At 35.2% G+C, this 13897-nt stretch overlaps 1 protein-coding gene and 1 long non-coding RNA gene across 6 annotated transcripts in view; one reads left to right on the forward strand and one right to left on the reverse strand.

Moving 5' to 3' along the window:
- LOC147034102 (uncharacterized) overlaps positions 1-13897 on the forward strand; it is a 73226-nt gene that overhangs the window by 32180 nt on the left and 27149 nt on the right. For all 5 annotated transcript variants that reach the window (XM_085876509.1, XM_085876505.1, XM_085876501.1 and 2 more), the window contains 2 exons: positions 10712-10978; positions 11665-11931. In XM_085876509.1, the coding sequence (XP_085732635.1) occupies positions 10712-10978; positions 11665-11931 (534 nt within the window). The remainder of the gene's footprint in view (positions 1-10711; positions 10979-11664; positions 11932-13897) is intronic.
- LOC147034103 (uncharacterized) overlaps positions 1509-13897 on the reverse strand; it is a 35409-nt gene continuing 23020 nt past the window's right edge. Inside the window, exons 2-3 of the long non-coding RNA XR_015056974.1 lie at positions 12753-12842; positions 1509-2559 (exon numbers count right to left, since the gene is read on the reverse strand). This is a non-coding gene — a long non-coding RNA (uncharacterized LOC147034103). The remainder of the gene's footprint in view (positions 2560-12752; positions 12843-13897) is intronic.

Raw genomic sequence — 13897 nt, forward strand, 5'->3', positions numbered from 1 at the left:
AAGTAAAACTTTACTTCAAATAAAATTCATCTTCAGTATTATCTTCGGTACTTTCACAATCATCTATAAAACTACTTTCATAACTATCGTTTGAACACAAACTCTCAGTATCATAACTGTCTTCTGTTCCAACAGAGATACTATCATCACTCTCATAATCTTCAACATCTTCAGTTGAATAATGACTCATTTAATTAATTGAAAAAACATTACCATCTATATCTCTATACTTTTTTTCATTAACAGATTCATCTACTACATTTTTTATATTGAAGGTAATTTTAATATGATTCTTAACTACTATCGAACGAAATGTCATTTCACCTGATATATTAACATCCTTTATTTCATCAGGATTTACATCTTTAGGGTTGTAGAAAAAAATACAAATTTCTCCTTGCATATTACAGATGGTCTTATCTTTTCTTTCTAAATCTTCATCCATGAGGTTTTTCCTTTTTGATACTTTTTCTTGTTTCATTGCTTTTTCTAGTTTTGAATATATTGCCAGAAGGAGAGGAGAAACTTTTGTTAGAGCTACTTTAATTGATGTTCTTCCAGATATACTAAAAGCCCTTCCACTGAAGGAAATTGAAGAACTCATATTATTCATCCTAATTGTTTTTATCCAATAGTTGTTATATTTATTGGTTCACGAGTGCCAGCCAGAGTGACCACTATATTCGTTATGTTTGTGTGTCTGTCTGTTTGTCTGTCCAGAGCATAACTCCGTGCACTTTGATCTGATCTTAATGAAACTTGGTTATGTGCTTGATATCAATGTCTAGTTGTGTTTTCCTGGATGAGGGCATGCTACGCCCATTGAGGGCAGAGCCACGCCCAAAAAATAGACATTTTTAGGGGGTAGTCGGATTAAAAATCTATCTTCTCCAAGGGAATTGACTGAATGGAATGGGTTCTTCAGTATTTGAATAGCAAAATGAATTATCGAAAACTTGTTGTTGTCCAATTTTTCATTTTTGTCACAAGGTCAAAAACTTAGAAAATTGCGAATTTTGACATAAAAATCATACAACCGCCCAAACTTTGAGAGCTAGGATGACAATATTTTTTTATGCATAATCTTGAGGTCATTCCCCACCTAAAGTCTTAAAACCATTTTGTTCTATCTCGAACACCTTGCCCGTGACGTCCCCTTCAAGTTTGTTTTTACGCTGATTTCATCAAAGTATGGATAATCCGAGGAGTGTGAAATGCCATATAGCCTATATGACGTTATATTGTTCCTGGAATGTTCCAGAGGAAGTTTTGCACCAAAGGTCATAATCCTTGACCTTTGACCTTTAAAGGCCACAAAGGTCAAATTTTCAAAGTTGTGGGAATCAAACCGGGTTTTTGACCTTCTTCGACAAACTAACTCCAATAAGCTATAGCACGTATTCTGTTTCCTTATTTTAATGTCCACAACATTGTTTTGTGACCTTTAAAGGTTATGCAAAGGTCAAATTTTGAAAGCTGTTGAACGAAACCGGGTTTTCGACATTTTGTAGCTGTTGATTGAAGGCCACTCTAATTAATTATAACTTGGTCAAAAATTATCACGTTGTCTCATCCTTGACTTCTGAAACAATGTACATTGTCAAATACCGCTCGTATTTGACATATTTCTCAGTATCTTTTACAAATGAAGAGATTGATTGAAACTTGTCTTTTGTATCTTGTTACATTGTATTTATTAAGTGAAAAAAGTTGGAGGATAAAATGGTTTTAAGCACAGATTCACCTATAAATTAAATGAAATTTTCATCAAGAAAATTTTATTTTAAGCAAAGTTTTGTTATATAAATATGGTGAATACAACATACTGCGATGTTTGTAATCATGAATATAAATGTTATAAAAAACACCTTCAAACCAACAAACACACATTCAATCTTTTCAGACAAATATCTCCACTTGACCAAGAAACAAAACATTGTGATAGATGTGATAATGATATTCTTTTTAAAAAATTATAATAAACACCTTCAATCACACAAACACAAGAACAATGAAGAAAGGGAAGGTGCCACTAAATTCTCCATTGAAAACACTAATGGGGCATTTAAAGGACATATAAAAATAAGAATGTTTCGCTTTCAAGACCGTGGACCATCTTCAATCATTGAAGCTGTTGATATGGTTAAACAAAGTATTGAAACGATAATTAAAAACACATTAAGTGAAATGAAAACTTTTAAGTTTTATATGGGAGTAAAATTGAATTTATAAGAGAAGGTGATGAAACTACTCCCTATAGTAGGACAAACCCTCACTTTATCTCATTATTTTAAGATTTTGTAAGATGTGATGTTTACGATGAACTCCAGAGACAAGAACAAGATGTTGATAACAATGTAGTCGGTAGTGGATTTGCTATTACAAAAATAATATTTTTAGATATACACATCTTAAAATCAGATCCTCTTCAAGCTTCTTCTTATATTGATTTACCAAAAGAGATAAAACTTAAGAAAGCGGTTGTTAATATTCAAAACAAAGATAATAAATGTTTTCTATGGTATCTTCTTGCTCACTTACATCCTCCACAATGGAATCCTGAAAGGGTTGAACATTATAATAAATACGAGAATACATTAAATGTTAAAGATTTAAAGTTTCCAATGTCATTGAGTGATATTCCAAATTTTGAGAAAATGAATAATCTATCTGTTAATGTGTATGGATTAACGGATACAAACAAAGTTCAGATATTAAAAATTTCAAACAACTATAAAAATGATGAAACACACATTGACCTTCTCTACTTTACTTCAAAGGAAAAATCACATTATGCTTTCATCAAAAATTTCTCAAGATTAACCAAATCACCACTATACAAGAGAAAATGTAAAACGTATCCTTGTAAGAGATGTCTCAACTCCTCTCACACAAAAGAACGATTAACTCAAAATTCGAAATATTGTAGTAATCATAAATCAACCATAATCAATTTACCCAAAGCAGGTTCAAACATATCATTCAAAGATTTTAACAAATCTATAAAACATCCATTTGTGATATTTGCTGATTTTGAAAGTATCCTTGAAAAGATAGATACTGTTTCTCCAAATCCAAATAAATCATACACAAATAAATATCAAAAACATACTGCTTGTGGTTTCTGTTATTATATAAAATCATCTGTTGGTGATGAATACAACAAGTTAGAACTTTATAGAGTGGAAGATGTCTCAGAGGAGTTTGTAAGATGATTGGGAAAAGACTGTATAAGACTAAGAGAAATAATGGTTAAAACCTATAAACCAATGTCATTAAGAAAGGGAGAGAAAAAGGAATTTAGAAAGAACAGTATCTGTCATATTTGTGAGGATAAAATTGAGGGAGAGGTCAAGGTTAGGGATCACTGTCATCTTACTGGTAAATATAGAGGTCCAGCTCATTCCCATTGTAATTTAATTACAAGCCTCCAAACTTTATTCGTCTTTCTTCACAACAACGCTCACTATGACACACATCTATTTATAAATGAACTTTCAAAGACATCTGGAGATATTTCTGCCATTCCTAACACAGATCAAAAATACATCTTTCACAAAAACAATTCATATATCCCCCATAACCCATATCAGATTTCTTGACACATACAAGTTTATGGCAAGTTCATTATCTAACTTAGCATCAAATATTAAAAACTTACCAAATCTTTAATCACATTTCTCAAATCAAGAAGAGATTGAGCTCTTATCACAAAAGGGAATATATCCGTATGACTATATGGATTCATTTGAGAAGTTTAAAGAAACACAACTTCCTTCAAGGGAAAGTTTCTATGGCAAGTTGAAGAAAACTCATATTTCCGATAGAGATTATACACAAGCTAAGATGGTTTGGGAGAAGTTTAATATAAAGAATCTTGGAGAATATTATGATTTGTATCTTAAAACTGATGTATTGTTATTGGCTGATGTGTTTGAAACTTTTATAACAGTCTGTCATAATAAAAATTCTTATGGATTAGACCCCATTCACCATTACACAGCCCCGGGTTTGGCTTGGAGTGCTATGTTAAAAATGACAAAACAAAATTTGGAATTAATCAGTGATATAGATATGCTTTTAATGATAGAGAAGGCGAAAAGAGGAGGAATATCTCAAGTATGTTCCAAGATATATGCAAAAGCAAATAACAATATCTTCCTGATTATAATAAGAATGACTACAACTCTTACCTGATGTATTATGATGCTAACGATTTGTATGGGTGGGCTATGTCTCAATCTCTACCTGATGGAAAACTTAAATGGGTTAAAGAAAAACATTATGAAAATTTTTTACAACACATTGTTGTCTCATCTCAAAAATAATTGGATGAAGCTGAAGTTGGATATTATTTTGAGGTTGGTTTAAAATTTTCAGAAGAACTTAATCACAAACATAAAGACCGACCTTATGCCCCTGATAATGAAAGTCCAAGAAAAGAATGGTTCAGTGATTACCAACAGTCATTTAATATAAAAGGTAAGTCTCCAGAAAAAGTACTTACTACATTAAATGATAAAGAAAGTTATGTTTTGCATCAAAGGAACTTGAGACAATATTTATCTGCTGGTTTGAGAGTGAGGAAAATTCATCAGATTTTGAAATTTAAACAAAGTCATTGGTTAAAGAAGTATATTGATTTTAATACAAAAAGGAGAACAGAAGCAAAAACTGATTTTGAGAAGGACTTTTATAAATTAATGCATATAATAATGCTGTATTTGGAAAGACTATGGAAAATGTTAGGAATCAACAAAACATAAGACTTGCTACTTCTTGGAAACAGGCTTCAAAGTTAATTAATAGAACAAGTTTTGAACGAGCGGAGATGTTTTCAGAGAACTTTTGTGCTATTCATTTGAAAAAAAAAGAGAGTATTGAAATGGATAAACCTATTTATATAGGAACATCAATTCTTGACTTGTCAAAGTCGTTAATGTATGACTATTGCTCTAATAATTTAAAATCAAAGTATAAGGATAATGTGTCATTGTTATATATGGATACTGATAGTTTTATATTAGAAATTAAGACAAGTGATGTATATGAGGATATGCTTGATAATATTGATATATATGATACAAGTAATTATAAGTCAGGTGGTGTGTTGTTTTCATCAAGGAATAAAAAAGGTTATTGATAAGTTTAAAGATGAATTGGGTGGGAAGGTCATGAGTGAATTTATAGGATTAGATCAAAGTCTTATGCTTTTACGAATATTGATAATAATAACATTGAAAGGTGTGATAAGCTAAAGGGAATAAAGAAAAATATAATCAAGGAAACAATAAACTTTAAACATTATTACAACTGTTTAACCTTAAAGAAGAAAGAGTACAGAAAAACGAATACAATAAGAAGTTATAAACATCAATTATGTACAGAAGAGATAAATATGAAAGCATTAGGAGCTTTTGATGATAAAAGATATATTTTAGAGAATGGAATTAATAGTCTCCCTTATGGTTATAAGTATGTGTTAAGATATTGGGTTGGGAATTTTAACAGGCTACTGCCATATTTTTACTGATTGATAAATTATGGAATCAAGCAATAACCATCCATGACTCGTTGGATCGATCAATGGTGGGTCTGGATGTAATGCAGACCGCCATATTGCTGCCTGCAAGTGCGCCCTGAGAACATGTTGGATGAAAGCCACAGTGGTTGGTGGTAGAGTTTTTAACTCTGGTGCTGATGTCAGCTTCTTGTTAGCCATCTTTGAAGACCAGACATCAAATCGAATAGCTGACATGTCTTCTGTTTCCTGGGATCCATAGCAAGCCGCAAAAAAGGCAGTTGCTTCAGATATGACATCTGGTAATTCTGCATCAAGATCACCAAGATAATTTAATTGACGACCATCTCTGAGGTGTTTCACAATTGTGCCTTTTCCGATACCCCACAGGTAGGCAACTGTGTCACATCCAGACACCACATGTGCTGCCAGAACTTGGGTGACAATATGTGCATGCTTCTGCACTGTCGCCTTGATGTCAACGGACAATCTGTCACGACTTGTACCAGCCATCACAAGGTTGCATGCCAGTTCCTTCAGTTGGTAAAATTGCAACAGCAACATGAATACATCTGTGTCGTCTGAAATTACCCGGATACTCGGAACTCCTGATGAGGCGAGAAGGACCATTTGTTGTACCAATAGTACCATAATAACATCAGCTTCTTCATGAGTGGTTCTTAGGTCAGGCCTCTCTACTACTTGGTATTCTGCAATTTCCATAGGTATTGGGTTAGGTCCAGTTAATATGAGCTTTGTGTTGGTAGAAAATGCTTCAGGATGGTCTTTGATGTAGCTGAAAATGATATTTATTAACTGGACTTTGTTCTCTGTCACTGTCAAAACGATCTTTTGTGCAGGGAGTGGCGTCAGATTCAGCTGGTGTCGTCGACTGGCATCTTTGCCTGCACGAGCGGTTCGCCTGACTTTCTTGATGCTATTGTCATAATACCGGTCAAAGACCAAATACATATCACATATCTTCAGCTTATCTCTCAAATAAGAAAGAAGATTCTGCACATAGTCCTCTACTGTTCCTTTCGATGGCCATTGAATCATCCACAGCATAGCACAACCATCTACAATGATTGCTCCATCAGCTGGAAACATTCTGTCAGACACCTCCACCTGCAATTTCTGCTTCAAGACTGCTTTCGATTTTGTGATTCGCATGTCACCGTTATCTTCAAACATAGAAGGCGGTACTGGGGCGAGCTCAAACCTCAGGATATCTTTCAGGTTGATGTCCCTCACTGCCTGAAGGCCCAACACTCTTGAATATATGAGCCCAGTGTCATATACAGGTGTTTGTCCAACCTTTATCTGCTTTTGGGACACTGTCATCATGACTACTTGTTTGCTGAGTGGCTTGTTGAAGCTGTCTGGCCATTGCTCCTCATACTCCTTCATCTGCTTGACTCCTATGCCAACAGAAATGTCAGCGTTGACAATGTTTGGACTCATTCTTCCAGTTACAATGTTCACAAGCCCAACCAGGTGATTCTCTGGTTGTAGAGGGTCAATACATGTGGCCAATCTTTCTCTTAGGTTCTGTCTGTCTCCTGCATCTGATTGTTTCCAGGCGGGCATTTCTTCGGTATCTGATATACCAATATTGCAATATGGACTATTTATATGGATTGTATGGTTTATTTAAACATATCAGTGTATTCCGCGACCCCAAAAACATAGGGTTTGCCACTGAAATCGGGTTCATATCTCGATTTTTGGCCGAGTTAAGGCCAAAAAACGGTTTTGATGGCGGCCATTTTGAATTTTGCTCCTAAAAAAGATTGCTCAAGCGTGACAAAGTGGCATCACTGGGATTTGAGTTTAGTATAGACTATGTTACCAGAATCTGCAATAAAATTATGTATGTACTCCAAAACACACTTTAGCCAATGGCTGCCAGACTACTATTATTTTTGAGGCCACCATACACCAACAGATCAACATTGGCCGAATTTCTAAAATCCTAAATTTTCATCCGATTGACTTGAAATTTGAACATGATTTGCATATCAGGGAAATGAATTCAACCACCTCTTATTTTTTGGTTAACTTAAGTCAAATGGTCAACATTGGCCACAAGGTCAATACAACATTGGCCAAATTTTTAAATTGTTTCTAAAATTGTCAACTTTCATCCAATTGACATGAAATTTGAAGAACATTTGCTTATCAGCCTACTGAATTGAAGCAATAATTATTTTTGATATTTTTGATAAGATACTGACCAATAAGCCAATTTAGGCCAAATTTTCTGAAATCGTCAATTTTCATCCGATTGACTTGAAATTTCAAGAGCATTTGCACATCAGGTAAATTATTTCAACCACCTATTATTTTTGAGGTCACCATCGGCCAAAAGGTCAACATAGGCCGAATTCCTAAAATCCTCAATTTTAATCTGATTAACTTGATATTTGAAGAGGATTTACACATTAGGTCACTGAATTCAACTTCCTATTATTTTTGAGGTCACCTTAGGCCAAAAGGTCAACACAGGTCAAATTTCTAAAATTTTTCTAAAATTGTCAACTTTCATCCAATTGACTTGAAATTTGAAGACCATTTACATATCAACTTATTGAATTCAAGTACCAATTACTTTTGAGGCCAACATAGGTCAAAAGGTCAACATAGACCAAATCTCTAAAATTGTCAATTTTTCATCTGACTGACTTGAAATTTCAACAGGATTTTCATATCAGTTCACTGATTACAACCACCAATTATTTTTGAGGTCAGCATTTGCCAAAAGGTCAACTTAGGCCAAAGGTCAACAACTTCAGATCACTTTCTAAAATCTTTAATTTTCATATGATTGACTTGAAATTTGAACAGGATTTGCATATCAGGTCAATTAATTCAACCACCAGTTATTTTTAAGGTCAAAAGGTCAACACAGTCCTTTTTTTCTAAAATTGATAGATAGGGCGAAAAACTATATATACATATTATTATTTCGCAAAAAGTTGTGGATGAGTTATGACAAAACTAGGTGGATGAGTTGGTTAGGTTACAAGATCAAGCAGATTAGATTTTGGTTCAGATCCAGTCCATCAGTGGGATACAAAACACGAACTGTTCCACCTGGTAGAGGTATGCGCTCTACCGAGTGCCATTCTACTTTGTTCTGTTTTGCAAAGTTGTCACTATGAGTGATTTTTCATTGGTTTATTCCTTGCAAAATCTAAGATTTTTCAAGTACTGTACATTGGTCAGTCGATTTTGTTATTCCCTTTGTCTCTGTCAATCGCCGACAGGTCACAATTTAAAACCGATCTTCATGAAACTTTGCCAAGTTGTAGAGGTAGTCTCAACTGAGAAGCCTCTTGATTTTGAGGTCATCTTGAGATCGAATTTCTAAAATCATCATTTGCACCCTTTAACTTGAAAGTTGAACAGGATTTGCATAGTCCATCACTGAATTGGGAAAGCAACTATTTTTGAGGTCAAAAAGTCAAAGGTTAACTCAAGGTCAAACTTCTAAAATCATCAAATTTCATCTGAAAAATCTTCAATTTTCATCTGATCAACCAAAAAATAAAGCAGCAATTGCATAGTGCATCACGGAACTTGGAAACCAACTACTTGAGGTCAAAATGTCAAAGGTTAACGCAAGGTCAAGCTTCTAAAATCATCAATTTCAATGTGAAAAATAATCTATTTTCATCCAATTAACCTCAGCCTTAAGATTGTCAATTTTAAATGTTAATGAAATGGGCAAGTTGTTGTATCCATGGCAACCTTTCAAGATGGTGGTGGATTTTGCAAGTACAGTATTGTGCTCTGCAGGATGTCTTTTTCTTGTTTGTTTGTTTATCTGTCCGCTCACCTTTAATCGCCTACAGGTCACAATTTTAAACCGATCTTCACAAAACTTCACCAAACGGTGTCGTTGGTGGTCCATCAGAATTCTATTTATTTTTGAGGTCAAAATGCCATCATAAGCCAAAGGTCAACAACTTTCTCAAAGTTTTAAAATCCTCAATTTTACGATTTTAAGATACGATTGACTTCAAATTTGAAGAGCAATTGCATGTCACATTACTGAATTCAAGCACCAATTATTTTTGAGGTCAGCACATGGCAAAAGGTCAACAACTTGGGTGCACTTTCTAAAATCCTCAATTTTCATACGATTGACTTGAAATTTGAACAGGATTTGCATATCAGGTCAGTGAATTCAACCACCAATTATTTTTAAGGTCAAAGGTCAACACAGGCCTAATTTCTAAAATTGATCGATCGAGCCAAAAAATATATATGTATCTATCTTTATATCTCAAAAAGTTGTGGACAAGATATGACAAAACGAGGTGGTTGAGTTGGTTTGGTAACAAGAACAAGAGGATTAGATTTTGGTTCAGAGCCAGTCCATCAGTGGGTTACAAAATGTAAACTGTTCAGTCTGGCTGAGGTGTGCTCTCTACAGAGTGCTGTTCTACATTGTTATGTTTTGCCAAGTGTTGCTCTATGAGTGATTTTTGATTTGTATGCTTGTTTGTCTGTTTGTGTGCAGGATAGCTCAAAAAGTTGTGGACCGATTCAGATGAAATTTCATGGGCAGGTTCGGTGTGTGACAAGGACGAACTGATTAGATTTTGGTGAAGATCTGGATGCGGATCCTGCTACTCAAATTTTCAACGCGATTCTTTACCATTGAGAGATAGGGCCAACAACAATATATTGCACAATATCTCAAAAAGTTTTGCACATATTCGGATGAAACTTGGTGGACAAGTGTGTGACAACGAAGAATTGATTTTATTCTGGTGAAGATACAAATCCGTCCGAATCCAGATCTTATATTTTTTTAAGTGATTCTTCACCATTTCAAGAACGGGCTAAACCGATTGTATAGCATGATATCTTAAAAAGTTGTGGACGGATTCAGATGAAACTTGGTGGACCGGTTGTGTGTGTGACAAGGACAAATTGATTTATTTTGGGGAAGATCCAGATCTGGATAGGAAACATTTAATTTTTGAAGTGATTCTTCACCATTGCGAGATCGGGTCAAAAACGATATATGGCATGTTTCGAAAATGTATTCGGCCCAATATGTTCTTGTGGATCAGGCATTGCGTGGAGGAGGTATGTGCTCTACCGAGTGCCGTTCTAGTTGTAAATGTGTTTGAATTCAAGGTTAAATCGTTCTTCATCTTCTGATGTTCTTTTCAGAGTCAACATCCCTCAAGAAAACCACCAAAGGAGAGCATCATAAATCAGCCCAAGCGACTTGCAGAGATACCCACTACTGATCCTACCACCCCTTCCAATAATCCTGAATCTCCTGATGCATCAAATGTTTACTCAGAACATTCATACCTCACTCAAGAAAGCTTATGGAGTGTGAAGAGGAAGCTGAGTGCGATGGAAGACACAATAAGTCAATTGAAGAAGCGTCTCAAGACTACCCAGCAGAAATTCCGTCAACTGCGAAAAAAAGTAACATCACGAGACTATTGTGAAATCACTCTAAAATAAGAAACTTCTGTCCCCAAATGGAGCTGAAAGCTATGGATTTGAAAACATACATAAATACAGGATAATTTGTCCCTTCAGCTATGCAGAAGTACAGGAAATCTTTTAATATCCTAGATTTTTTTTTTTGTAGGTCAACAAAAACTTACCATTTTAAATGACTGCAAAAATGCAATCCACATTTTTAGTTTTACACATTGTACAGTTACTGATTTGTAAAGAAGTCTTATAAATTAGGATGTATCATAGGAACCAAGTGGAACTTTTCAACATGACGAGCTCCCTCTCCCCTTGCTGAGTATTATTATTAGGGTCCAGGTTTTATGTATGATTCTCTTCTTATTCACATCCATCAACCAGGAAAGCATTCAATTTTAAAATCTTTGAATTGATCGCCTTCCAAGTTGAAAAATAATTTCAGAAGCCACTCAGTAGTAGTATAACTGTGTCCTCTCATATCCAGGTTCCTCCTGATAACTCCATATTTGCTCTTTGCTCACTCGGATTCCTTGTGATGACGTCCTCACATTATTTCGTCTTTCATTTGATTGTCCATTGCAAGTCAAATTAATGCACAGTGCACTTCATCTATTTATCTTAAATGAGTTGATTTAATGGCTACATCCGTCTTTATCTTTTGTTCTTTTCAGAGTCATCATCCCCCAAGAAAACCAACAAAGGAGAGAGTCACCAATCAGTCGAAGCTACTTGCGGAGATATCCTCCACTGATTGTATCACACCTTCCAATTTTCCTGAATGTCCTGATGCATCAAAGGTTTACTCAGACCATTCATACCTCACTCAAGAAAACCCATGGATTGTAAAAAGAAAGCTGAGTGTGCTCGAAGACAGAATAAGTCAACTGAAGAAGCGTCTCAAGTCAACCCAACAGAAATCCCGTCGCCTGCAAAAAAAGGTAACATCACTAGTCCATTGTGAAATCACTCCAAAATAAGCAACTTGGGTCTCCAAATGGAGCTGAAAGCTATTGATTTGAAAACATGCACAAATACAGAGTAATTTGTCCTTTTCCGCGATGCAGAAGTCTTGGAAATCCTTTAAAATTCTGAAAATTATAAAAACTTACAATTTTGAATTGCTGTAAAAATGCAATCTACATTTTTAGTATTACAAATTGTACAATTACTGACATGTAAGGAAGTCTTCTATATTAGGATGTATCATAAGCACCAAGTGGAATGTTTCAACATGACGAGCTCCCTCTCCCCTTGCTGAATATGATTATTGGGGTCCAGGTTTTATGTATGATTCTGTTCTTATTCACATCCATCAACCAGGAAAGCATTCAATTTTCAATCTTTGAATTGATCTTCCAAGTTAAAAAAAAAATTTTTTTCAGAAGCCACTCGGGAGTACAACTGTATCCTATCCTATTTAGGTTCCTCCTCATAACTCCATATTTGCTCTTTGCTTCCTCGGGTTCGTTCTGATCACTACAATACATTATTTGTTTTTTCGTTTCATTTTCCATTGCAAGTTAAATTAACAAACAGTGAACTTCATCTATTTATTATAAATGGGTTTAAATTAAAGGCAAAATCTTTCTTTATCTTCTTAAATTATTTTCAGAGTCAACATCCCCCAATAAAACAACCAAAGGAGAGCATCATTAATCAATCCGAGCCACTTGCAGAGATACCCCCTCCTGATTCTACCACCCCTTCCAATAATCTTGAATCTCCTGATACATCAAAGGTTTACTCGGACCATTCATACCTCACACAAGAAAGCCATTGGAGTGTGCTTGAAGACCCAATAAGTCAACTGAAGAAGCGTCTCAAGCCTACCAAGCAGAAATCCCATTGCCTGCGAAAAAAGGGAACATCATGAGGCTATTGTGAAATCACTCAAAATATGAGCAACTTGTGTCTCAAATGGAACGTGCCCCCCCCTCCCACCAACCCCACCCATTCCCCTTGCTGAGTATGATTACCAGGGTCCAGGTTTTATGCATTATTCTGTTTTTATTCACACCCACCAACCAGGAAAGCATTCAACTTCTAAATCTTTTCTTTGATCTCCTTCCAAGTAGAAGAAAGGAGCTGATAATCTCAGACCCCTGCCTTTTGGGTGGTGTGAGGAATATATCTGTGTAATATGAAGGCTAAATATTCAACGTTTTTGAAATATGACATACACAAGCCAAGTTACTGAGATGATTGCCATGGTAACATAATTCAGCCAATCACTGCCATGATCTAATAAGGTTGAGATAATTTCATGAGGAATAAATGTGCGCAATATGAAAGCTAAATGTTCAACGGTTTTTGAAATATCGTGTACACAAAATTACATGGACGGATGGTCGGTCAGTCGGTCAGACGGAGCTCATTTTAATGTCCCCCGTCTCTGACCTTGTCAGAGGGGTGGGGAAAAAATAATTTCAGGAGCCACTCAATAGTATAATTTCTCCATTGTAAGTTAAGTTCATGAACCATGTTCTTCATTTTTTTTGTCTCCCGCTCATCAGAAAAGATCAGAGACCTTTTTATTAAAATGACCTCTGTCCAACTGACCAACGTACTTTTGTCCATGTTCTTTTGTGTACACGATATTTCCAAAACCATTGTACATTTCACTTTCATATTGCAGCCATCTATTCCTAATGACATTATCTCAATCTCATTAGATCATGGCTGTGATTAGCTGAATTTTGTTGCCATGGCAACCATCTCACTAATATGGCTTATGTAAGCGGTTTTTTTTTAAAGTTTAAGATTTGGATTTCATAATACACAGATGTATTCCTCATCCCACCCAAAAGCCGGGGAACCTAAAGTGTCAGTTCCTTGTTTTTCTTTCATTTTTGTGTACAGAGTCAAGGCCCAAAGAAGAGCTAGAACACAGTGTGTCAGGATGTA

Source organism: Eptatretus burgeri, chromosome 1 (genome assembly GCF_056783735.1).
Source record: "Eptatretus burgeri isolate ZD-2024b chromosome 1, Ebu_testis_v1, whole genome shotgun sequence".
NCBI classification, from domain to species: domain Eukaryota; kingdom Metazoa; phylum Chordata; class Myxini; order Myxiniformes; family Myxinidae; genus Eptatretus; species Eptatretus burgeri.